The sequence below is a fragment of the Sceloporus occidentalis genome, unplaced genomic scaffold (assembly GCF_023333645.1).
Source record: "Sceloporus occidentalis isolate IW3139 unplaced genomic scaffold, rSceOcc1.0.p SCAF_136, whole genome shotgun sequence".
Lineage (NCBI taxonomy): Eukaryota > Metazoa > Chordata > Lepidosauria > Squamata > Phrynosomatidae > Sceloporus > Sceloporus occidentalis.
In genome coordinates this window covers 17851-44045 of record NW_028317116.1, presented here as the reverse complement: position 1 = coordinate 44045, position 26195 = coordinate 17851, and the positions used below count along the sequence as shown (strand labels likewise).

Below are 26195 nucleotides of genomic sequence, written 5' to 3'. Positions count from 1 at the left end.
GTACGCTTGGCACCGTATGTTCGTGGTGACGAGGTTGTGGGGCAATTTTTAGTTACAAATCCCAACGCCGAGCGTCGTCTGTCACATTTTACACACTCCCTGCTTCATAGTATCTTGCTTTTAAACACATTTACATTACACCTGGTACTCTCAATAACCGCACGCCGTCTGCTCACTGCAGCTCGCTGGCTGCCAAACGCATCGAAGAAATAACAGCTGCCAGAGCGGCAGGGGGCTCGAGGCGCCATCCAAGCAGCACGGCGCCCCCTTCAGGTTAACGATGCCTGGGGTTTATTCATTATTCACTAAAGATGAGACATTCGGCATAAGCCCAGAGAGCTGAGCTGGTCGCGTAATGCGAGATTTCTTCAATGTCCTCCCTCCAGGAATGACTAAGAGATCTCAATATGTATAGTTTGGAGGAGATAAGGGAGGGGGGAATGCGATGAAACATTTAAATACTTTTAAAACATGGGAGGTTTAATAATCATTTTATTTCATGCAAAATTACAAAAAAAGAAAACGTAAACCAGACATCGGGCATTAAAAGGAGGCGTGTGCGAAGACACAGTATATGCAGAAAATGACATCACAAACATAATAACAGCAGCTTTTACAATTTTAGAATTTTCTTCCACTTTATAAGTCACTTCCTTTATTTTGTAGAATTTGTGCAAATGATGCTAATGCAGAATAAAAATGGGGAGAGAGATATTGAGAGAAGACTTTGAGCAGGTGATTTAATCATACTTTGTATCTGTGCTAATAGTACATCGTTATCAATGTATGTTTCAAAAACATGCAGTTATATAAATACACAGATCATGATTTCCCTAAATATTTGTTTCTAAGCTTCATACCTGAAGGGGTCCCGAGAGGCGTGTTGTTTGGTGCACGGATTGTACGCTGTAATTGGGGACCCCCAGCATCTTCTTCTCCTGGCTCAGAGTCTGTAAGAAATGCCAAATGCCATTTAATTCATATGGGTATGAAGTCATTCTAGTATTCACTTTGAAACCCAGAGATTTATTTAACTTTTGTGCGTTACAGACTCAAAACATAATCAGTTTTTGGTCTTCTCTTAAGGATTCAGGAGCCGTATGTCTATCCCATGCATGTTTAATCCCTTCACTGTATTAGCCTCTACCTCTTCTGCTGGGAGGCCTTTCCACTTATCTACCACAGTAAAGTAAAACCTCACATTACATCTCAAATATATTTTTGGTGAATTAATTATTTGTAGGGTTATTCCCCTGATGATTTTTTTTATATATATATAGGGCGCATTTATTCTTAAAAAATCTTTAAACCTTTTTGTACTAAGGGTAGAACACTGAAAGGGTTAACGGGGACACAGCTCTGTATATATATATTGTATTTTCATAAAAATCCATATTTCTGTAAATCTTTCCGCTGGATGAAAACCATACCGACCTCCTGCAATGACATTTACAAACACTCACGTTCCACGGCAGCAAGCAAGGTTGCCATGGCAAATGCAATCAATAAAAAAAAATGTTGCTCTTTACCAAACCTGAACCAAAATCAGGACTGGCTTCCTCAGGTACCTACTAGGTAGCCACAAGTCACCTGAGACTACGACTACTCACTGACAGACAGCGAGAAATCTATAGACCTCTAGAAATGTATTGATTCACCGATGATCTCCAGGGCGGCTAACAGCTAAGTGACTTGGCTAGAGATATTTTTTTGTAGAATCCATTAGTAAAGAGCGCAGATTACCCATTTATCTGCTATTCTTCACATCAGGAGTTCAAGATTATAATAAGCTGTTGGTGAACTACAACTCCCACAATGCTTGGTCAGCCATAAACCGGCTTAGGAACATGAGAGTTGTAATTCAGTAACAAAGAGCTCCGGATTGGCTGCTCCAGCGTTTATTGGCGAAAACCATGACGTTTAATTAACTGTCGAAACTGAAGAAATGAGTTAAAAGAAGAACTGTCACCGCTGAGAAGATGGCTTCGATCATTAAGACCTTTTTTTAATATTAAAAAATAAAAGGTTCCAATAAATAAATAAATATATTTATACATATAACACATTTTACTTACTGTCACTTCTTCTCAGTCCTTCAAATTTATTTTTTTAATAGTTATAACAGATATAGACATTTTGGAACTAAAATACGTTTAATGGTGACAAAAATTAATAAAATAAAAAATCTACATAATTCTATGAATTCATACCTGTTGAAAACACTGAAGAACCAGTCATCTATTACGCATGACCTCATTTATTAATAAATGTATATAATTTATAGGAACAGCGGTGAATATTTAGTTATTCACTAAATGGTCACCAATGCCAATGCGAATTCATTTAATGTAACAAAATCACGTCCCAAACAAAAACAACGAGAGAGACGAGTTCCACGGACAGGTATTAGTGTAAAGCGGTGGTGTTCCTACCGTAGCTGTGTTTCCTGCAGGAGCGGAATACTTCGCTTCCATAGGGGCAGCGAGAGAGAGAGAGATATCACAAACTGTTAGTAAAGGCACAAGGAATACAACACACAGATCCCCAAACATCATCTCTCAGACATTTCTGTTAGTAAGACTCTGGCGCTGCTAGTTTTAGCCACCAGGGGGCGCTGAGTGACATCGGCTGTTGGTCCGCTGGAGATTGGAATGGTTATGATGTCATACGATGGATATTCTTGCTTTTAATTCCTGGAGGTCACTAATAAAAGCAGAGCTGCATTTTACAAATACTACGCTCTATGACATTCTCAAGGAGACCCTAGAAAAGAGACAGACATGTGCGGGTGGAGATAACTGTCTATTCACTAAAGGGAGAGTTTACAGTAGAGTTGTGTTTCAGCTCCTTGACTTCATTTTACATCATGCAGGTCCAAGCCCAGTGATCACTGCTGTAAGAAGAGCTTGGCTGGCCCTGTATCGTGTATAACCAGGGTGGTGTATAATGCTTTGCTTACTCCTCTGGTTTAAATAGCTATGAGAGGCACAAAAAAATTTTTTTTTTGATCCGTACAATCTGACCCCATGACTATTCATACATTGGAAAGTTTTCACTTTTAAAGGTGCTGTTCCACTAAAGGCAAAAACATTACTTGCGCTCTCTAAAATGTTTAGCAAAAAGACTTTAACTTTTTATTCTTTCCTCTGATGTTTTAATGATATAAAAAAAAACACCGGAACGATTATTTTTATGGTTTCTGTGCCTAATTTCGTGACAAATATTCCTGCAAGAATTATGAAAGAAATAAAATTTAACTTAATTAAAGAATTATTTCTGGGAAGGGGTCGGATGTCCCATCGTACCAGGAATTTTGTTTCTTTTTCTACATTTGGTTCCAAAACTGTTAATTTTAGCATCTTGAAAATGCGCTTTTTATTATTTCAAGCGTATTTAAGGCGTAATCCAGTCTTAGGTTTTTTTTGTGTTTTTTTTTACAGAACATTCTAGAATTGTCTGCCACTCTCATATGGAGAAAGGCTTAGTGTATCCATGACAATAGCAAGTGTGCGGCGCCCTGTGTTTGAGACTTAGGTGCTTCAGATAATAAGAACCTTTGCTAAATAAGTCTGAGCCAAGACAAAATATTCCACTTCAGTTGCAGCAGTCACCTTGTCGCCCTAAAACCGCGCAGGACGAGAGATGTAATTTCCCTCTGTCTGCCCGTAGTATTCACAGCGTGGGGGCTATAGGCACTTTTAAAGGGACACCGGCAGCGATAAAATTAATAGAGAGGATCGCTGCATTATAACTAATAAGCACTAATTCAAGAAACAAATATGTTATGACATCATCAGGACATCATATACAAATTAAACATTCTACACTGTAGTGATTCCCAAAGCGTCATGTCGATGCCACAGAGGGTCCCTGACAAAATAAGTTGATCTATACAATAATAATAATAATAATAATAATAATAATAATAATAATAGTAATAATAATACAAATTATAATTATTATTATTTTTATTATCATTATTATTATTAGTATCATCAATATTAAGCAATTATTATCATTATTATTAAGAGATTATTATTGTTACTATTATTATAATTAAGAGAATTTTTTTTATTATTATTATTATTATTAGTTTATTATTATTTTTAATTTTTTTTATTGGCACTTTAAGGCCAACAGTCGCCTAATAGCCATGCCTGGGAACTTTCTGAATGAGCAGACCGTGAGATTCTTGAAATATTAACCCCTAAATAGCCCATTGTGAAGATTCTATGTAGTGATTAGCCAAATGCGTTATGGAAACCTTGACTTGTCATTATTTAAAGATACACTTAACTGAGTCACCTGTATTCAAGTAGGGATAACAACTCTAACATACTGGTTGGAAAAGCTTCAAATGGTAGCTCCAGACAGCGTGACCCCAAGAATCTACCCCTTCACTCTGATGCCAAATCTTTGCATCTTTACTATATTATTTTTATTATTATTATTATTATTAATATTACTATATTATTTTTATTATTATTATTATTAATATTATTATTATTATTTTTATTATTATTATTATTATTATATTTTCTAAAAAGGTTAAAATTGATTTTCTTAGTGCCGGGGTGGTGAGCAGCACATAAAAGCCGCTCTGGTACTCAAAGGGTTACTCGGTGATCAATCACAATGTATATTTTATATCAGAAAAATTGGTGGGATCTATATGCTAAAAATAAAAATGCGTGAAATAATCCGAAGACAATTTGTAGAAAACGCCTCAGTCAGAACCATTTTGTCTTCCAAGGTTCGCAGGTTGTGGAAAAAGATACATTTGGCGTCTTTAGCGAGGCACATGTTGCCATGGCGATTTGCGGTCTTATTTTGGATGCCAATATTAAGGATTTTGTTTTTTAATACAGCATTTTTTTATGTTACTGCCAGAAGAAGATACATTATGGAAAATAAATTCAGATTGGAGGTGGGATACGGCCAACGGACTTTCCATATATTATAGAAATATTTTAATTAAAGTTCAGAAAATATGGAAATAGATCCCGGCCCATGAAACATATTTAGATTGTGAGAAAAGCTCCTCTCCGCACTTTCTGTCTTTGTTTATATAAGAAAAAAAAAGTAACATTTAATGTATGATTTTGTTCCAATAAACTCCCTTTATCTGCAGACCTGGAGCTGCCGTTGCTGTCAGTCATGTGATCTTTTGGGTGACTTTCCCGGCTCAAACACCGCACTGAGCTGATGCTTTATGGCTATGCTAATAAAGTCCGTTCCTCCATAGACTTTTATTAATCAAAGAGTCTGGCTGGGTGGTTAAGACCGAGCCATTCTGAGTTGAGGGTGTTTAGTAGATTGGGGATCAGATAACAGAGCGAGAATCATACAAATGGCTGATATGCAGCTGCCTGAAAACATCATATTACGGGGCAAAAACTGCAACTGGGGTAAAAAAAATAAAAAATAAATAAATGTAATCTATACATTATACAGGGCCAGCCAAACGACCTCTTTATTACATATCCCTCCTGTTAATAAATGCCCGATGTGGATAACCACAAAGCCACCGACTGCTGTAGTGTTAACAAAACGCATCGCCTTCCGGAATGTGTGGGAGAGACAGAAACGCTTTCTGAATACCCTCTACCAGCAGAAACGCGTGGAAAGAAAGAAGGTTGGTCTTCCCAAACTGACTTAACTCCATATAATGAATTCTTCCGAATGAAATCATGGCTGAAAATGCAACATTTTGTGATACGTAAATGACCAGATGCCTGCAGATATATGCAAACTATCCCAAATTTTCTGAAAAAGTCCCTAGGTTCTGGCAAATTATGCCTCTTTTTGCCCATGTTTTGGCCCCTTCATGGCTTTAACGGGATATTCTGTTTCCTTTGTGTTTTTAATTCTGCTTACTTTATGTTCTTAATTAATCTAACGGGGTCATAACTTGTGTTTAAGATTGTATAAACTACCAGTAACTGCTAAGATGTTACCCCTAAGCAGCAAGTTAATCATTTTTGGCAAGTATGGATATCGGAATCAACCAATAATTAAAATTTATTAAGTGTTGGTGGTTAATTGTTCTTTAAATATGGGCTAAACAGGCTTCACTTAACTGTTCGTGTGCCAGAAGGAAATGCGATCCATTATTTACCTCTAAAACGGCTAAGTATGGATAAAAGAGCGCTCGCTCAGCTGTTCATTGACCAAGGAACTTAAAGAGCATCAAATATAGATGTAGTCTGATGATCAGCAAAATAAATAGATAAATAAATAAAAATCAAGAAAAAAATGGATGGATGATACGGTAAAACGTGAGATTACGGGTCAAAAGAGTGATGATATAGCAACGCACCATGAGTGAAGCGTCCGAAGACCCTCCGGGAGTGTCCCGATTTCTAAGGAGGAGAGAGGAGAGATTAAAGACCTGGGGGGGCTAGGAAATTCCGTCTGTGATCCCTGCTTTGCCCCCCCCCCCCGGCTGTGAGACGATTCCCCATACATCCCAATGGGTGATTTACACGGCATCAATTAATAATGATCACAGTGAGAATTCTGGTTCCGTCACCATGGCGACGGCCACTGACCCTGTCACTGTCTGTAAAGGTCTCCAGAGTTATTTTATATAAGACAGTGGAAGGAGCAGCGTTGGCCGTTATAGGAGCCGCGATGCTCTGCATGTTTGCAGCGGATGTGGCTTATGCTTCTGAGTTATGAGCCCCCTCATTGGCCCTCATGGCCTGCTACCCAGGACCGGATGGTCTCTTTCCAGTTTTAGGCTAGTGGCCCCTTTGCAAACTTCAGTGCCTAGTGGTCTCATTGCGAGCATGGGGAGGTGCAGTGGGAGGAGCATGGGGCTATGTGGTGGGAGGAGCATGGGAAGGGGGCGGGGAAGGGCCCCCTGTCTTTAGGATTGTACTGGGCCCCAAGATTTTCTGATGGCCGCCCTGGCTGGCACTGGTCCCTAGCGTACAAATATATTCGGGTTCCCTTTTCGTAAGGCGCTGCATGATAACGGACCCTTAGGGCCACAGAACTATTAACCCCTTGCAACAATGGTAGTTCAGAATGTAACATTAGGAATATTTGTGTATCATATGCGGCAATTTGACAGCACCACTAAATGTTCCTAAAATTGGAAGTGAGAAACAAATGTATTTCATAGTATTTTTATTCATAATATTCCATAAGAGGAAGGTGGCAGCTGTGGGGTTAATAACGAGACAGCAGCTGGAGGGCTATTGCGTTAACGGCTTCCTTGGGACTGGTTTAGCAAAGGTTAAATGAAGACTACTCTTCCGCTACTACCTGGAAGGCGAGATAAATAACATCACAGTCCCTAGAAGAAGACACATGAAGAATAAGAACCGCCGTTTAACCCTTCAACTCCAGGGGCTAATGCCTAAGAATGTCCGGCGCTCTGCTATCACTGGAAAGGGTTAATAAAGTAAGATTCTGGCAAACAGAAGAGATGCCGCCACGAAGTGACCCCCCCGGTGCAGCCGGCCGACTGTCTGACGGCAAGAACCACAGAAATCAAATGACTACCTGGCTCGCGGTTAGATCAGCGGCATTTAAACCATAAGACGGAGCCCGACCGACATCCCAGAGGAGCCGGCGAGGAGGGACTGTCACGAAAGAGACAGTCCCTACAACCTGCCTAAAGCATCCTTCGTGTTAGAGACATGTAGCGTTTAATCCTACGAGTGTTACAAAGTAACAGGAGGGGAAATGTTAGAACATCACCTAAAACTAGAGGGTCAGAGGCGTCCCTGGGAACTCCCCGGGATTTGCACCGGAGACTCCGGGTGAAGAGCCGCTTCTCTGGGTCTCTGGATCCTCAGCAAAATTGAAAGGGACCGGCGCAGCTACCATATGCGTTAAAGTGAATATAATTGCCGGAGTGTCCACTCTGGGTCCGCTAAGCACTGAGCACATGAATGCCACAGATTGTGCTTGCGCGGTTGGGAAGCTTCAGAGCTAACATGTCCTAATTGATCAGTTTGCTGGATCTTATTATAACGAGCAGCAGGGACGTTTTGCTTGCGCTTGCAGATCTGACGGGTTCCACGGATACTAAGCAGGAGGACTGAAATGGTAGCCCTGGTTGCCTGATAGCGAACCGTTTCCACAACCCAACCCCATTTCTAATGGCCAAGGAGGGACAGGCTTGTCTTAGGCTGTTGTTAGAGGCAGGGCTTTGGAACGGCCCTCTTGGAAGGGTCAGAGTATCACCAGAACCAGGCTTATCATCATACCTGAGAACTTTCTAAATGAGTGGAAACCTGAGACCCTTCAAATATTAACCCTCTAATAGCCCATCGTGACGACTCGATGTAATGAGTCTCCAGATGTCACTCAAATGGAAACCTTGACTTGGCGTCTTATCTATAATCACAGCGGGTAGAATAGGAAAGAGCCAGCTCAGATTGTGTGGCCCCTGCGAGCCTGCCTCTTCAGCCTGAGACCCTGAGATTGGGGCAAAAACCCAGAGACTCCGGGTCAAACCCACGGATATCATGAATATGCGTTAAGCTCGGTTTTTACATTTAGAGAAATCACCCTGAAATATGGGACTCAAACGTGGTCCTTGATGACCATGCGCCTGCCCAGGGGTTGAGGGTTCCTCCGACTGTAATTGTAACAATCGCCATCATGTCTCAGGAAAACCTGGTCTTCCCTACAGCCTCGGAGGATGGGCTCCAAAAACGACGACGAGCGCCATAGGATCCCTTACAGAATTTTCTACCGGAATCAGAACGGAAAGAAGAATGATCCACATCCCCCGTCATTCGCGCGCAGCCCACCGCGGCTTTACTGACATCCGATTTAATACACGAGTAAAAGCACGTTGGCTGCGAGGAGGACTAACGCAGGGAGAGGGAGGCAGACACGGAGCGCTCTCTCTGCTGACTCATACCGTCTGCGGGTATAGAATTTAAACAGATCCCGTGAGATCGTGCCGGTGACGCTCCGTCTGAGACAGCCATTCTCTGCTCCTTCACCTCCCCGCGCACGCGAGGCCCGACAAGCTTTTTATAAAGCGTGTGCCGGGGAAACGTAGCGGGCGGAATAGATAATGAGAATCTTCCAGTGGAATTCTTTTAATGTTACGCAGAAGAGATTTTCAACATATATATATATATATACATCATCCCTGTATCATCATCCCCTTTCCTGTATAATATATTTAAAAATGCCAGTACTTGGGTTTTCGACAAAAGAGCTGACACTCGCTGCGAGATACCGTATAGCAACATACGGTTCCAATGCAGGCAGCTGCCAAGGGAATGGCAGGGATTCTTTATAATATATAAGCATTTGGGATCAGGAACATTGCGTTCTATGCTTTATGCATAATTATTACTTTTGGGGGGCTGGCAAATCTTTTAATTTATGCCCCCAAACAATCTACAGCTGCCACTGGGATAAGGGCACAGTCACGAAAAGATTGTAAGCTCACAAGATCTGCTCGTCTCAGTGGGTGGTCTGGCAAATAGGAAAGCTGCCCATTTTTGGAGTGGTCATGGGTGGGGAATGGGGCGTGCAACAATGCCATTCCCCCAACCCAGAGTTCCTCTGCGGTGACCCGGAGACCCGGAGAAATGGCGATTTACCCGGAGTCTCCGGCCGAAACCCAAAGAGTTCCCAGCCATAGTCATGCTCCAGGCTTCTGCTTATATACTCTGACAGGGTGTGGACGCGTGTTTCCAGCCACCAGCTGCAGCGGCAGTCTCAGACCCACTGGGCACTTGCCAGGTGACCGGCCTGGTCCTGCCATATTCTAAAACATATCGGCGTGATCTCAGATCTAAGACGTATAAATCGGAATTTCAGATATTCAGAGGTGCTGTCAAGTTTTGCATAAAATGACTCTTCTAATATCCCCGTTACATTTCATTTCAGCTACATTATAACTGGCGCGCTGCTCATAGAATTCAACGCCTTTCCGCGTGGCGCATGTGGACTATGAGATCCGTTCCGAATCCTAGCCTCCCCCCCTCTCCTGAAATGTATCGGGTTTTAGCGTTTTATCCCATTAACTCGTCCCCGGTGGGTTACTGAGTACCGCGCTGTGCTCAGCTTGGGAAGTAATGACACGTTAATATACCTTGGTGCCCTACTTAGCGCTAAACTGCAGAGTGCCCTCCTTTTTTCTGTGTTCTAGAACAATCTTGTTAAAACCCTTTAGCTTAACCAGTCTCACGAATCAGGGCCGGACTGGTGATGATGGGGCGGCCCCGGCACTTTAAGGCCAGTGGCCATCTAAAGGACGTAGGTGCGGCTGGATACACACGCAACGTTTTTATACTCACATAGCTTGAGATCGGGCATATCCAACCCATGAGTATGGAGCGCCCGTGGCCAACAGGCCACCGGGTACGTGCTCAGGTTGCCAGATGGCCAGTCCGAGCCTGTCATCAATACAATAATTCAAACATGCAAAGAGTTGGGTCATGTAATAATTAACGAGGTTCCAAAAGCACCAATGAGTTAAAGATGTTCCATTATATACCAGAAGAACCTCTAGGATCCAAGTCTACCTGGACTCAAGAAACATCTCTTGGGGAAATTCTATAGAAAGATCCTTAAGAAAATGAATTCTTTCTTGACTTTGCCAAATGTCGGCTCATCGGCTTAAAGATCTGGGTTCTGGTTGTTATCTGGAAGCGAATAAGAGTCTGGAAAAGTCTGAAAAAAGTCTGAAATAAAACTTGTGGGGGTTTCCCCTCTAAAATAAAAATATTCAATATCTAGAGATCAGCAGCTATGATACTTTTAGGGGGAATAGGTTTATTTTGGGGGGATTTGGTTTATTCATTTTGGAAGTTGCACAATGGAGATTGTATATATATATATAAAAAAAAGTAATTCCGGTGCAAAAGTGGTGTTATCTCCATAGCAACCGATAGAATGCTTCTGCCGATCGGACCGTTCCATTGGTTAATACGATGGTAACGCCACTTTTCAAAGTTCGCACTAGAATATTTTTTTGTTTTAACGTGACTCCCGATGTGTCGCTTTGTAAAGAGGTTTATGTGATAAGAAGTTACAATGTATCAGCGTCGGCGCGGCTGGCGGGAGCGGATTATGTAACCCGATGAGTTATCGGACTCTAATATTAGAGGATAACGGGGTAACACGCAGTATGTGATGCGTTCACCGAGCAAACACGTTATTACTGGTGCGGGGGCATCGCAGCTTGAGGACGGGCAGGTGTAAGTTTGGGGGGGGTCTCGCTGTTTGGGGTATTTCATCGCAGTACGATGGTGTTCTTGTGGGTAGATGTTTATACAGATAGTATGATATGGGGGCTATCGGGGGTCATTATTATTTATTGTTTTATATAGCGCCATCATATTCCGCAGGGCTGTACAATGGGTAAGCAGTGACAAGGTGTTAGCGTGTGTAAGAGTGAGACCTCATACTCATGACGCTTGGCTGTGGACCTGATGGACCCCATTCCTGCCCACTGCCAGTTGCCCTTAACCCCACTGCTGGCACAGTTGGCCAAGCTGTTTCTTTGCCGTCTTTATACCCCATGCCATGTTCATCCCCAATCCCCTCCTCCATCGTCCTCCCACCCCTCTCTCCCCGCTCTCCCCCTCCTCTCTCACCTGAGAACGTCTTTTCATCCAACTCTTCTTCATGTCGGAGAATGGGGGGATTTGGTGGGAGAGGTGGACCCCCTGAGTGAGGATTTTCCGCTTCTCTCTGGCGCCTGCTGCTGCGGCAGGGAGCGAGGACTCCGATCCCGGTGCTCCCCAATGAAAAGACGTACGCGGGGAAGGCGCGAAAAAAGGGGGCAGATGTGGGATTCGGAGCGGTCGGTTGAAGGGATGTCGGTTCTCGGTAGCCGCCGTGATCCTGCCGCTCCCAACGCCTGAGCCGAGCCGGGAATACAATGCTTAGAGAGCCAGGGGGAGGAATGGGGGATGGAGAGAGGAAGGGTGGGGAGGAGGGAGTGAATGAGGGAGGAGAGACAGAAAGTGCGTGGCTGGGAACAGGTTTGTTGTCTCACCGGACTGCGAAAGCATTTGTGCCGGGGTTAGGGATGAACGTGTCCTGTCTGCCGGTCACCTCTAACCCTATTATTGCGCATGGTCAGGACGCGGCCGGCCATAATGTATCCATCTCGGGATTTTACACCAGGGTGGCAAGAAGTGAACTTTAACTTTGTAAAGAGACCGTGGGATCTATATCTACATAATATATATATAGAAAGAAAATTCTGGCCCTAAATGTGATGTTATCACCATAGCTACCAGCAGAATGGTCCTTTCAGAAGGAACAGTTTCTCGGTTGCTATGGTGATAAGACAGCAGTAAAATTTGCACTAGAATTGTTCCTTTTAAATTACCCCCCAGTGGGCACTTTAAAGGTTAACCACTAGGCAACGTTGTGCTTAGCTCTCACGCACCGAAGAGTTAATGGAGTCGTAGAGTCATTAAACGTAATGACATGATACAGTTTAATTCCACATCTACCCGTCACTTTAAACAGGTCACTCTCCCCGAGACTCATTGTTACTGCAAGGATTCTGGGACGGTGCTGAGAAACAGGTAGTAGATAAGTGGAACAGCCTCCCAGCAGAGGTAGCTGAAGGACTTGTGTCTTCTTTTAATCCAAATTACTACGTTACAGGGTGATGACCATCCTTGGGAACTTTCTTAATAAGCTGACCCTGAGACTCTTTAAATTTTAACCATTTAATGGCTATCATGTAGATTTTATGTAGCAATGTTTTGGAAACCTTGACTTATTCATTATTAATTGAGTCACCTGCATTCAAGCAGGGATATCAACCATAACATACTGGGGGCAAAAGCACCAATTGGGAGTCTTATCTATCCAGACTGTGTGACCCCGAGAATATGCCCCTTCACCCTGAGATTGGGGCAAAAACCCTGAGACTCCGGGGCAAAACCCGAGAGTTCCCAGATATGGCTACGGGTAAGGGTGGTTTTGCCCAAAATTGGACATTTTTTTATCCCTTGGCATTTGTATTGACAGCTTTGGTCGTCCTCCTAAATCATTCCTCCTTAACTCTCCCGCAGATGCCAGATCTTTGTATCAACTGCAAAAAAAGCCACATTGTTGTCGATAAACGAATACATTAAAGCCAACGGGAACATTATTCGGACGAATGCCGCCGCAATCTGGCTCGTGCAACAAAAATCTGGCTACAAATCTAAGACAGAAGTCTCGTTGTACCAACGTGGCCCGTTCCACGAAGCCGACATGCGAACGGCGGGCAGGGGGCTCGAGCGGCGCTAATATTTATCATCGGGTTATGGGCGGGTATTAAAAAAAAGGCCATCGCTGTCAACGTTTCGTTAATAACGTTTTTCTTGATCTTTAAGCAAAACCAAAGACAATGAAAACTGAATTATTCCTTCAGAAGGAGAGGATTTATTGACGGCAGAATATCAATCAGATGTCCGTGGATCGATAACACGCCTGGGCGTGATGCTGTGTATTACGCTCCTCGGTATTTAATACACGGGTGAGCGGAGACTTTTGTATCGGCCAACGGCTGAGAATGTTTTATTCTTTCTATTATTCATACAAATTAACCCAATTTAGTTGAGATGTTCAATCTATTATCATGCTTGCTTTACCGAGAGTGTGGAACTGCCTCCCAGCCGAAGTGGTAGAGGGTAATTTAAACATGCATGGAATAGGCGTATGGCTCCTGAATCTAAGACGAGACCAACGGCTGGCCAAAGAAAAAGTATAAGTAAAATGAAGCTTCCTTCTGTGCAAGTTTCGGGCTTTCAGCAGCGGGACGAACGATGTTTCTGATGCTGCATTTGGTTAAGAAGTGGAACAGCAGCTTTATGAAGAAATTATTATAAAACAGAGATATCTGCGTGCTGGTCGCTTATCCACGGAGCACCCGTCACTCACGCCGCCCTTCGTGTCATTTACAGCTTGTGTTCTGCTCCATAAAAATCCAAATGCATTCCGGGTTTATTGCCGCGTCGTATTTCAGATTATAACGCTTTACGGACACCTTACCCCCCCTCTTATATTTATAGGGTACAGGGTATGACATCCAATCCAAATAGACCGTAACTTTTGGGGTCCTCGCCCTCGGTCCACAGCCTCACACCTGCTGACTCCGGTCTTCTTCCCTTCTTATCCGTTTCACGCGGCTGTCAGTCGGACCATTGATTTCCCGCCTGCCGGTGAGAAGCTTCTCCAGGGCGTTCGATGAACTCAACGAGCAAAACTCCTGCCGGCCTGGTTATTAATTAGCACCAAAACCAGCTGGGGTTCCCAGCCACCCCTCTTGCCTAACACCGCCATCTTTATAAATACCCTCAGCTTCTGGTCCTCGGCTTCTGTTGTACTCATCGCTCGCCCAGTATTAGATATCTACAAGAGACGATTATTATTGCCTGCTTAAGGTAGGCAGATAAGGCAATAAGGCATCAGGAAACACAAGCAGGGTGCTGGGTTGTATAGCGAGTGGTATTAATACCCGGAAGAGGGCGGTTTGAGTCTTTACAGCAGGAGAAAAGGGCGACTAGATGGGGCCGAATGGGGCCGTTCTGCCGGAATATTCTGGGTCTATGTTCGCATTGTTCTTTAGCATTACCCTGTGTGTTGGTGTAGAGCTGACTTGTCCGTAGCCCTGCTTTCTGTCTAGTATTTGTTAGCTAAATCTAAGAAGAAGCCGGAATGTTTTCTCTCTTAGCTTTTTGTGGTTATTAAGTTGCGCTAATGCCAAAAAACCAGAGTATGTCCGTGCACCGGCCCTGTCCTATGTATAACTTATCACGTTTAGTCCGTCTCCACGTATAATCATCCTTTCTTTGACCGACGCCGATATGATGAGTGGAAGACATTGCCTCGGCGCGGGTTCTTCTCTCTAACGACCATACGGAACACGGACATACGTGTCAACCACCATAAGAACCCGCGAAACAGCAACATTGTATCTCCTATCTCCATACAATGAGAGGGGACGGGATTATGGGGGGCTCGTTACCGGTCGATCACCAAGTCTTAATGAATCCCACCAGAGTTCTCCTCCTAATGCTTAGTCCTTGGAAAATCCTCTTCCTCGCAGGATCTGTCAGCAGGCTACAAAAGCGGATCCGAGATCTATGTCTTTAAAAGTATCGCTAGGTGCAGCCTGCTGACTGCGAGAAAGAGCATCCACGTAATGCCATTCCCAGCTGTCTCCGTCCTTCCTCTCTCACTTCTCCTCCTCTCTCTTTTCCGCCTCCTTACTGACCTCTCGTCGGTTGCTTCTCATTTCTCGCTCAATCGTGTGAATCTGTGATTCATGGCTTTCCGTCTTATCTTCCGGAAGCATAAGGAAAATATCTATCCGTTTTCTGCATCGATTTCATCGCCGCCCGATGCTCAAAATGCACAATTTGTTGCGTAATACTAATACATAATTCATTCTAATTTATACGTTATTCCCGGGAGAGATTACAGCACTGCGGTCTTCCTCGCAGAACCTCATTACTCCGGTTGGTCGTCTTTTCTTTCGGCCTGGTTGTGATCTTAAGCACTTGCCCTGGAATGAGATGTCCATTTCCAGGACTTGAGTCTCCGTTCACTTTAAAGCAGCTGCATTTTGCGTCCCAACTTGGTGGAACTCAGCTTGATCCAATCAACATCATCTGGTGCCACCATCTTGGAGGACAATGTGCAGAAGAGGACAACTGTGTCCCAACGCAACTTGGCCAATTTATCTGGAAACCATTGCTGCATCCGAGTTTATCTTGGTCCAAACCTTTATAGTCTTTATGAATAGTCTTTAGGTAGCCGTGGACCTTTTTTGAGACGTGTTCACACCTTCAGAATGTATAAGTAGCCTTGGACCCACTTGGTCACCCAACGCCGCTCTTGTGAAGGTCATTGATAACCTTCTCTTGACTCATGAAGGAGTTCCGATAAACCAAGTTCCACCGCATTGTCCTTTTGGGATGTAATCTTCCCAACCCCTTTGTCTTCACAGACGCCGTGCTGTCAATAAACCGTCTTACCCCCCTGCCAGGTGCATTATTAGCAATTATTGTAAATGTCAGAAGCCAACGTTTTCATTACAGCCAACGCTTGCACGCTCTGCTCATGAGCTAACGGTCCCTGAGCGGCCAGTCCTTGTCTCATTTTTATTTCATTTTCTTTATTTTTCGTCCTCTTTTGATTTGTTTATCGCTTTTATATCTTATTGAGCCTCCCTTCAAGGACATGGATTGTGACAGCAGCTAAAAACAAAAGGAGCCACCAAGTCTTTCAATCTGTAGAATAACCGTCCGCAGACCTTAAGCATCGTCGTATTTCTTAGAAGTTGTCTCGTTTTAGTTTTTTTAACACTAACTTGAAATCATTTCCCCACGTTCTAGAACCCCACACTCTAGAACCCCCTTATGTCTCTTTCTAGAGCAACCAGACACATGCGGACAATGTTTACCGCAGGCATGAAGAACAACCCAAATTTACGAATAATCTGTTCACAGGTTCCTATTCACTAAATAAAGCAGGATTTTGCCTTAAACCAGAAGGATATTGTGGCGGATTGTAAATTTTCTTGGGCCGATCGCAGAACTTTCTTAACTTCTAAACAGAAACTGGGCTCATCTGCGTAGCTTCTAAATTCCACAAGTCCTTGTACAACCATGGCAGCCATCTGCGTGTTTATTCCTCCCCTAGTGAGTTGCTGATTGTTGCTGATTGGTTTAAGGAGCCCTTGGAAGGAGCGAAGAAAGAAAGTGGGAGAGGAAAGAAAAAGGATATGCTAGTTTTGCCACATTTTGCCACAGGTCTCAACTTCCTTAAAGTAGTAGAGCCCTGACTTTTTAGCCGCAGACTTCCGCAGCGTAAGCTATCTGTATCTACTACTCCTTTTTTTGAGCCTAAAATGATTCCCGGAGCACCCTTTCCTCTCTGTGCGGGGAGGTTTGTGTTGTTCGGGGTAGCTTTGCCTTGTGGAGGGGGTAATAGTCCGCTAACCCCTGAGGCTCAGTGTGCGTTAGTAACTGCTTTCCCTCATCATGCGCATCAATGCGTTATCCCCTCGCAGACGAAAGAGAAGAGGGGGGGGGCAAATCTGTCAGTTTCTATGGCAACACAAACTGCTCCCGTCATCCGCGCCCTTGAAAAAAGTCATATAAGAGAAAAAAAAGAAGTGTGGAGATCAACAAATCCCCGGGAATCCCCAAATGGACGTTTGCATAAACAGCGCTGGCAGTGTACTCTGCACTGCACCAAACACATGGAGGTTTACCCGGAATCGATATTATCATCCCTGGGAACTTTCTGAATGAGCGGACCCTGAGACTCTTAAAATATAAACCCTTTAATAGCCCCTTTGTGAAGATTCTATGAAGTCTCACCAAATTACTCTAGTACCGGTCGCCATGGAAACGCGTCATTATTTGAAGATACACTTCATTGGGTCACCTGCATTCAAGCAGGGGTATCGACCATAACATACTGGGGGCAAAAGCACCAGTTGGCAGTCTTATATATGATCCCAGCGGGGGGGAGAATATGAAGGAGTCGGATCCAGACTGTGTGACCCCGAGAATCTGCCCCTTCACCCTGAGATTGGGGCAAAAAAACCTGAGAGTTCCCAGGTATGGACATCCAGCCTTGACCTGGTCTTTATAATTAACTTTTCAAGCGCACGGCATGCTTTATAAGAAGTAGGACAAGCACCGCGTACTGGATACAATGTTTTAGTAGAGTTGATGTATTTAGGTGAGTTCTATCCACTGTGCCGAAAAAATATACGGGAGCTACGCTGCCCCCTCCTGGAGAAAAGCAGGATGTTCCGTTTAGCGCATAATCATGAAACAGAGCTTTAGAACCCGAGAGACTCCGTTTGGTCGCTGCAGAAGTGATCGGTTCACCTGTGTTACATAGAAACAAAGAAATCTCTCAAGTACCGAAGTTGATATAGAGGGTCAGAGGCTTAGAGGTAATCTAAGAAAGTTTTACTTTACCAAGACGGTGGTAGATACATGGAACAGCTTCCCAGCAGATGTCATAGAGGCTAATACAGTGAGGGAATGTAAACATGCATGGGATAGACATACGGCTCCTGAATCTAAGACGAGACCAATGACCGATTACAAAAGAAAAAATGGGTCTTATCACATAATAAAATACTTTCTAAATAAACTTCTCATGACCAAACTATGTACAGCGCTGCGGAATAGGATGGCTCGGGGAGTCCAAACTCAGACAGAGGCATTTGTGTGGATGGAGCGCTGAGAAGTGACTCACCGCGTCCAACCAGCCGAAAACATCATTAATGATAATATTATCCACGTTACCCCCCCCCCCCCCCGGATTAAACGTCTCGGCTTCCCCCGGTTTCCATTCTGTGACGACTCATTATGTCTGCTGGTGGCCGTTGTGCGTTCAGCGGAAATTCTGCCCTTTTTTCCCCTTTTCTTTTCCTTGTTTTTTCATTATTTCTGCTGCTTTGCATGAAACGTCTTAATGGCTTTGTTGACGGGGATGCCATTAACTCGGCGGAACAAAAATGGCAGGGGGTGCGCGTTCAAGTTTCTTCCAAATGCTAGACGTATACTTTGGGGTCACTGAGCTGTTTTGGTGAAAAACAAGGAAATTTCTGGCTGTAACATAATTACAAAAAGGGTTTTCTAACCAATAATTAGCCTTTTAAACTTGGATCAGCGAACACAACATGCCATTGGAACACAGAAGTGATGGGAGTGATAAAGGGCCATCCTGAAGGGGGGACGGGGCAAATAAATATGGGGTATTCTGCAGGACCCCCAAATGTATTTGCAAGTAGGACATTTAAATACATTTAAAGGGACCTCTCAGTGATCTCAGCGAACTAACACTCCAGACTGATGCCCACGGGGGGGCCAGCATGGGCTATAGTGGGCCTTGACTGTTGTGCGGAGGAGGGGTAGGCTTTTTGGCGGGAATTTCGGGGGTGGAGTTGGGGGTAGATTATATAAGTGGCTGCTTTCCCGGGCTCAGGAACCATTTTTTGTGGTTAGCTTACCTGGTTGCGTGTCCCTCCCTCCCTCCCTTTTTGTTTTGTTTGTTGGTTTGTGTCGTTTGTCACAGTCTGTGGGGCGGCAGCTTGCCAGGTATCCAGGGGGTTAATGTGGTGGTAAGTGAATGGTTGGTAACATCTGGTGGGAGGTTCTTGGCTGTCAGTGCTGGAACCTCAGGTCAGGGTGGGGGCATCTCGGTATGTCCCTTCCTTAAGTGGCATTTGGTTCTGGTACCTGGATTGCTTGGCAAGCTTGGTGTGTGCCTTGTGTTTATTGTATATATTTACATGTTGGTGTTTGAGTCGTTGTCCTTGTTAACGCACCGATGTTTATTGTTTCAGGTTTTGGCGTGACAATGACTCTAATAAATAAAATTGGCTGTGGCCTTTTCTCATCCATATTTATGGTGTGCGGTGTCATTATTGGGGGGTTTTTAATGGGGAGTTAAGCCTAGCCCGGAGAATCGAAGCTACAACAGTCATCCCTATCTTATATAAAATGTTATTAGTAAAAATAATAATAATGATAATAATAATACAATTAAGAATATTTATCTACAGTGCCTTAAAGGAACCATGATATTATATGGCTGAAGAAGAGAACTAGATAGTCTTGAAGGCTTGCAATCTATTGTGCTTCAATAAAGGTATCATCATTACCAGATGTGCTCTTTTTTTCTTTCTATGGCTGACATGGAGCAACTCTTTACTTTACAGGAACCATGTAGTTCCCGTCGCTCCTTTTTTAAAGTTCACATTGGAGTTGATTTTGCGTGATAAGCAGGAGCCGGAGTAACAGGGGTTTCAGGACTGAACTCTCTCTATGTGGTCTTCTCTGCCCTGATGTGACGTGTTGTGCTGCTTAGCAGATCTGCCCCACGTGGGGTGTTAGTGAAGCTTTTGGTGAAGACATGGAAAGGAACTTTTGCGGACACCCTTCAGGACACCGCGGTGCAGATAGCTGAGGGCTGTGGGCATGATCTATATTTAGGGCAGAGGGAAGAAGGTGGGCTGTGGGTAACCGGAGAGCTTGTTGCCCCATGAGGATCAGTGGGACTGACACATTCCCAAGTGAAAAATAAACCACAGAGCGAAGGCAGGGGGACGCGGATTGACGGAGAGGAAGAGGGTCCGAGGGAGGGGGGCCGAGAGCTGCTAACATACTGTATGACTGCCTGGTAGAGAATTATCTGACCCCCACTGTGGATCTGGAGCTGGCAGATGTTGGGTATGGCGCGCATGCACTTTGGTACGAAGGAGAGATCTCCTGCAAGCTAAGCAGCTGAGGATCAGGGAAAGAGGCAAATGCATATGGCGGGGTCTGTAGAGTCCCTCCATGCATTTAGACGTGGGGACAAAATGCTGATAATGTGCATTAAAGTGTCTACGACGGCCCGGAGCGTCCCTTTAATGTTTAAATCCATGGATTTAAAGGGACTGAGTTTACCTGCCTCCCCCGAACAGCTGTACGTCTATTCACTAAAGTTGCCGGAGAGTTGAGACAAGTCCCGTTAAGTAGAAGGTTTGGGAGTCGTCGTCAAATTCATGCAGAGCAGAAATTTATATTTATAAAAAATATAAAACAGTAGATCGGGGGTCCCCATTAACCAGACTGGAGCAGGTGGGGCTCTTTTCTCTTCCCTCTCCTTCTGCCCCCTCGTTGGAGTTTTGGTTTCGTTAATTAATATAATCTGATACAGAGCGGTCCGGAGGTGAACGTAGATATGGAACGGCTGCAGATCCCATACCCGCTTCCAATCACATCCCCCAATATCTGGCTCGTTCCCAAGCTCGCATGGTGAATGCCCCAAATCATCTGACGGAGCGGAGTGATGGCGTCACATTTTCCGTAGTGTGTGTTGCGGTTTAACCCCTCGGTATTATGTAGAGGGTTTTCGGTCGATCTCCTCGCCGAGGTGTGAGACAGCTGGACGTTTAGCTAAATCCAGATACACACAGTGGCTAAAAGTGGCAGGATATATGTTTAGCGTTTGCATTTTTGGCCACCACACGCTATTTAAAAGTGGGAGGATGGGGTGGTTTTAGGTGTGAAGGGGGTGCAATAGAATACATTGGGGGAGGAAGGGGTCCAACATTCTAGAGGGGCAAAAGAATAGAAAAATGAGCCATAGTATCCCACCAACATTCCCATGATTCATTTACTCAATGACCCTGCCTAAATCTTTTGGGGTGTGCCACATAACACTCCAGGAAGAGATCCTCAGGGGCGTGCATTTGTTGGGTCATGTGACTCCACATCATCACATCACAAAATCCCCACCTCTGAGGTCCCAAACCTACTGTTACAGTCAACAGGGGGGAGCAACGAGCCAACTAAAGCACCATTAAAACAAACATGCCTGTATTCTAAATAGCAGCCATCGGCAAATACCCCTCCTCTGGAGAAATCACCCAATTTCCTTCTGCATTCGTTAAATTCCTCCACACAGTGTAATGGTCCAATCAGCACGATTTTATTTCATGTATTACCCCCTTGGATCCTTCACTAAAATACATATCGTATTTCTCCTGTCTCCTCGTCTTAGCTTCTCAGGACTGGAGATCATCCTTCCCTGAAAAGTAGTCCTCCATATACGCTCCATCAGTTACACCACTCAGAACCCTTGGAACGTCGGCAGGTTTTACCTGATGGGATTAACGCTGCGTGTGTAGGGGTAGTTTAGTTAGAATGGTTACTGGTTTTGGTTAGAATGCATGGGATAGAATGCACACCTTACTTAGTCTAAAAAGGAATGAGCGTAAAGGCTGCGGAGTAAAGGCGTCGGAGGATACGAATGCGCAGGATCGAGTAATATGAAACTTTGGATTGGATCGTTGGAATGTGCTGGATGGGGTAGATAGAATGTACGAGGCTGAATGTACGAGACACAGATGGATAGTAAGAAGGAACCTGCACTCTCCCCAATAAGAGTTTCTCCTTAATTCTGTCACAGTAGATCTTTATGGTTGAGGGTTGCTACATTGATATCGTTTTGGACGGCACCCTTAGAACGCCTAGAAGGCTGACCCAGGCATTCTTCTTCTCTCCCTACGAGTGCCCGATCCCATGACTGCGTTTCATCAATATCCCCAAAAATGACTTTAACGACATTTACGGCAGGCGAGTTGAGTTACTGTCTTTGACTCATTAAAGGCAAACTGATTTTGAGGATTTAGTCGATGTGTAGGATGCAGACTTGGTGACCAGACATTGTTACAGACAGGCCCGGACAGGACTCCTGGATCTGAACCAGCGACATTCAGACTATTATCCTTCATCGTCTCATCAAGGCAAAAAAAAAATAATGACCTGAATATTCAGCCAGCTTCACGGAAATGCGAGGTTTCGATAATTTCACCCTATTCCATGTTGTATCATCGTAAGGGATTGCGTCTCCGCTCCAAACTGCCTGGACATTTAATCAGCAGGTTACTGAATACCCCCGTGCGTTACATAATTACATCGTTCATAAGGTTGAAAAAAGACCAAAGTCCATCAAGTTCCACCCTGCTACCCAACCTTCCTATTCTTGATCCAAAAGAAGGCAAAAAAAAAAACCCCTAATTAAGCTACTTGGAATTCTGCCATCAGGGGGGAAAAAAAATCCTTTTTGAAAAAAATCGTACAAATTCTATTAACCTTTTAATGCCCCTGATAAAAAATACTCCCTTTTTAGAAAAAAGTTTGCGTGACTTTATGATGTTTTTATTTGCATTATTTTATAGTGATTTATACTCAATGCTATTGATCGGATATCCTTCATCTCCTGGTCCTCCTGGTGACCGCTCTGTAGCCGAGCCCAGTTATTCTGAATGCGGAATACTTCTCTGTATCAGAATTAAGTTAACTTGTGCCAGCAGCCGCGCATATCCAGCCGTTGGCTACCTATGTCATCATATGGCTGCTGGCCTTAAAGTGCCGGTGCTGAGCCATCATCACCAGTCCAGCCCTGGGTATTAGCAGAGGCGAGAGACCCGACGCTCACTGGTTTAATACGATGGGAGCAGCGTGGCTAAAGCATCGTAGGTGGAAAAGGGAGGGCAAGTGGTGAGGTAGGGCAAATGTCAGTGATAGAGCAGAGGGAGCCATTCTGTATCAGATGATGAACCTCCTCGTCCTCCTTCCACCAATGGGGAAAAAAAAACCACGACACATCACAAACAGTAGCCTATATTAAGCAAGACATATGGTAAAAGAAAAAAAAAACAACTAAAAATAACCCTGACAGCTGGCTGTAGGGTGACAATTTAAAGTGAAGTCCAGGGCAGCCAGGACCGCAGGAGAAGGGGAGGAATAACCATTAGTGGCGGCTTGGAGAAGCGTGGGGGTGAATACATGCCCTATCATTACGTGTCTCCTCCAACCCTAGCCTGGTCCTCGCTCTTCCCACTTTACTTTGCCAATACCTGGTAAGATACAATTCACAACCAAGATGGTAACTTATAAAGTCCCCCCAAACTCCTGTCTAAATCACTTATACTGAGGGGGGATATATTTACCCCCTGGAGGAGCAAACACACCGTGTAATTTGAGATACAAACTTTTTTTTCCAAGCCACCAGACACGATCACTTGCCAGAAATGTCATACTTTGGCTATCTGCCTGGCTTTTTTTTTGCCCTCTAGCTGCACTGATTGCACAAACTGCCCCCATAAGCGTGTGCCCTGCTGGGCAGTTCCCGGGAGATGGGGCAGCGGGTGTAAGAATGAAATGCTGAGTTCTGGAATGCCATTATGAAATTCCACCCCGGAGCGGGCTTTACCCAGGGTGGCCAATGAAAGAGTTAATACGGAGAACCACATAGCCAATCGTGCTTTACACGTCTCGTCAGATCAGAAGAAGGAAACGTTCTGGGTTTGAGGGTCTGTTACCATTTCGACGGGGTCAGTAAAAGTGACCTATTTACAGAATTTCTAGAGAAATTGAAATAAGAAAAAATGGTCAATTCTGAAAGTCCCTTCAGTTTAGGAGGACCTTAAGGTCTAGAATGAAATCTAGAAAGCATCAGGCGCACTTGTTGGCGTGACTTAGACATTGTTACAGTTTCTCGTCACGTACTTTCTATAAGATCGTACTCTTTACTAATTACGCATAAAAAGAAATCTCGCCCCATTAATCGCATATTCACTAAATCGTGAGTTTGCAGAAGAGCGGAACGTCCCAGATTCTTGGATGTCACCTTGGATTACTTTGGCCAACTCCAGGGAGCTTCTCCTGGACGAAGGGCTGATCTGGCCTTGGATAATGTATATTTAATGCGGGCCAATTCTTTGGAAAGTTACCTTAATTAGCATTTTGATTTTGTACTAATTAGTCATTTAATTCGGATGTCTCCTCAAAGAAAAGCATTTGTGATCTGCAGAACGATCGCATACTCTGCAGAGAATCGAGGAACCTCGTAAGGTCCTGTGATGGACGTGGTCTTCCTGTCAACGCAATTTACCCCAAGCGTCTTCTACTCCCCGATAACCGGAGGGATAATGAATTACTAATAATCGGAACGTTCTTAGATCCCAACATGACTGATCCCGTCATCGGTCAGTCTCATTCCCCACACCGCCTGAATGTTCCTTCCAGGAACTGCCAAAAGTCATGGGAATATTAACCCTTTATAGACAAGAAGACAATACTTTGCCCTAATGATGAGTTGCCGTCATCGGATGCCACCATGTGAACGATGCATTGTGCAGGGCCCACCACGGAACCTCTGGCAGAAGGAAATTCCATCGTTGACCCTTCATGATGTTTAGTTAAATTTTATTGTTTTTTTTCTCATCACAACCCACCAAAAGTTTACACGACTGGATTTTTTTAGGCTTTCCCCAGGACGCTATCACTTTAAGGCCAGCGGCCTCATAACGACATATGCCGGAATCCGCACTTTTTGGTGCCAGATCAGGTGGTACGGAGGTACAGGAGGCTGTTCGGTAATAAAATACTGCAATAAATGCACTTTTCGGTATCTGCATGTAAAATGGGTGTTTTTTCTACATTACGGTGGCTCTTCTGCTCTACGGCTTGGGAGCGCGGCTGACATGACGGTCGATGTATAAATTCCGCGAGTCTAGAATAGCTTCGGTGTCACCGAGCCGTGTACGCAGCGGCAGGTGCAAATGACATCATTATCCATCGGACACTCGGCCGTCAGTCTTTTTGTGACTAATAAGAGCAGAACTTTCATAATCGCTTCCTTCCACCGACTGGAATCACACAAGATTCCGAGCCGTTTTCATCCAAAATACAACCAAATATTTAATTAAAATCTATTTCATGCTAATTTCAACAATCAGCCCAAATATCATTTAAAAATATTTAACTGTTTCAGTGTCAAAAAATACTCAATCGGTAAAGCCTACAGTTAATACGTCGACGTTTATGAAACATGTTACCATGGATACTTAATTGTCCCCCCAAAAACAGGTGCAAAAAGTTCCTGATGAATAACGCTCAGCGACGGTGCCCAAAAACTGCCCCTCGTCAAACCAATCGAACCCCCCGTTACCTTCTAATTCGATGATGGCGAGCACGGCGCTGGTGATGGCTTCTCCCAAAGGGTTCTGGGCCACGCAAGTGTAAACGCCAGCGTCCTCCATCTTGGTGTCCCTGACGCACAGCGTTCCGTATTCCTCTCCGTCAGGATTAAGAGGTTCTTGGTTTTTGTACCAGTTTAGCGTCGGCTGAGGGTGCCCAGACAATGCCACCTTTAGCCGGATATCACAGCCGGTGCCGACCGCCGCATTCTTTAGTTTGCGGATAAACTGGGGAGGTGAGGGTTGCGAGTCCCCCATCTCCTTGGGACGTTTAGGGGGCATTCCTGGGCTTGGAGGAGCAGTTAAAGTTCTTCCAAAGGTCCGAGAAGGAGGCGCAGACGCGTCGGGGGCTGCCTCCCTGCTTTTGGCCAAGTTCATCATCACTTGGGCACGGTGCATGGCAAAACGCAAACTCTTATTTTAGTAGACGGGGCTAGCGGTGTTGGGTGAACCTGGCGCGTAACCAAAGCTGGACTCGACGTCACGGGAATTCGCTGGGCCCTCACCTACAAGCGGCGGCGGCGGGGGTAACGGAAGAACGGCAGACGTCAGGCTGAGCATAAGATTTCTAAAGGAAGCCGGTAAATGGAAGTTGAGGCCAGAGCAACTCTACCTAATTTCTTCTTGCAGACGAGGGGGCAACAGCCTCAGGGTGCCAGGAGAGACCGCTGCTATCCTCTCCTAGGTGAAAACG

At 44.5% G+C, this 26195-nt stretch overlaps 1 protein-coding gene across 1 annotated transcript; it reads right to left on the bottom strand.

Moving 5' to 3' along the window:
* Positions 1-172: 172 nt before the first annotated feature.
* Positions 173-25900, bottom strand: LOC149281246 (striated muscle preferentially expressed protein kinase-like). The gene is made up of 3 exons (XM_089499460.1): positions 25474-25900; positions 861-950; positions 173-267 (listed from the first exon to the last, which is right to left on the bottom strand). Exons 1-3 carry the CDS (start codon positions 25898-25900, stop codon positions 173-175), a joined length of 612 nt encoding a protein of 203 aa, XP_089355586.1.
* Positions 25901-26195: the final 295 nt, after the last annotated feature.

Coding starts and splice junctions, on each gene's coding strand:
- LOC149281246 (XM_089499460.1), bottom strand. CDS start 25,900: ATGCACCGTGCCCAAGTGATGATGAACTTGGCCAAAAGCAGGGAGGCA. Junction 951..25,473: donor CGCCATCATCGAATTAGAAG/GTAACGGGGGGT, acceptor CATTTCTTACAG/ACTCTGAGCCAGGAGAAGAA. Junction 268..860: donor GCCTCTCGGGACCCCTTCAG/GTATGAAGCTTA, acceptor GTTAACCTGAAG/GGGGCGCCGTGCTGCTTGGA.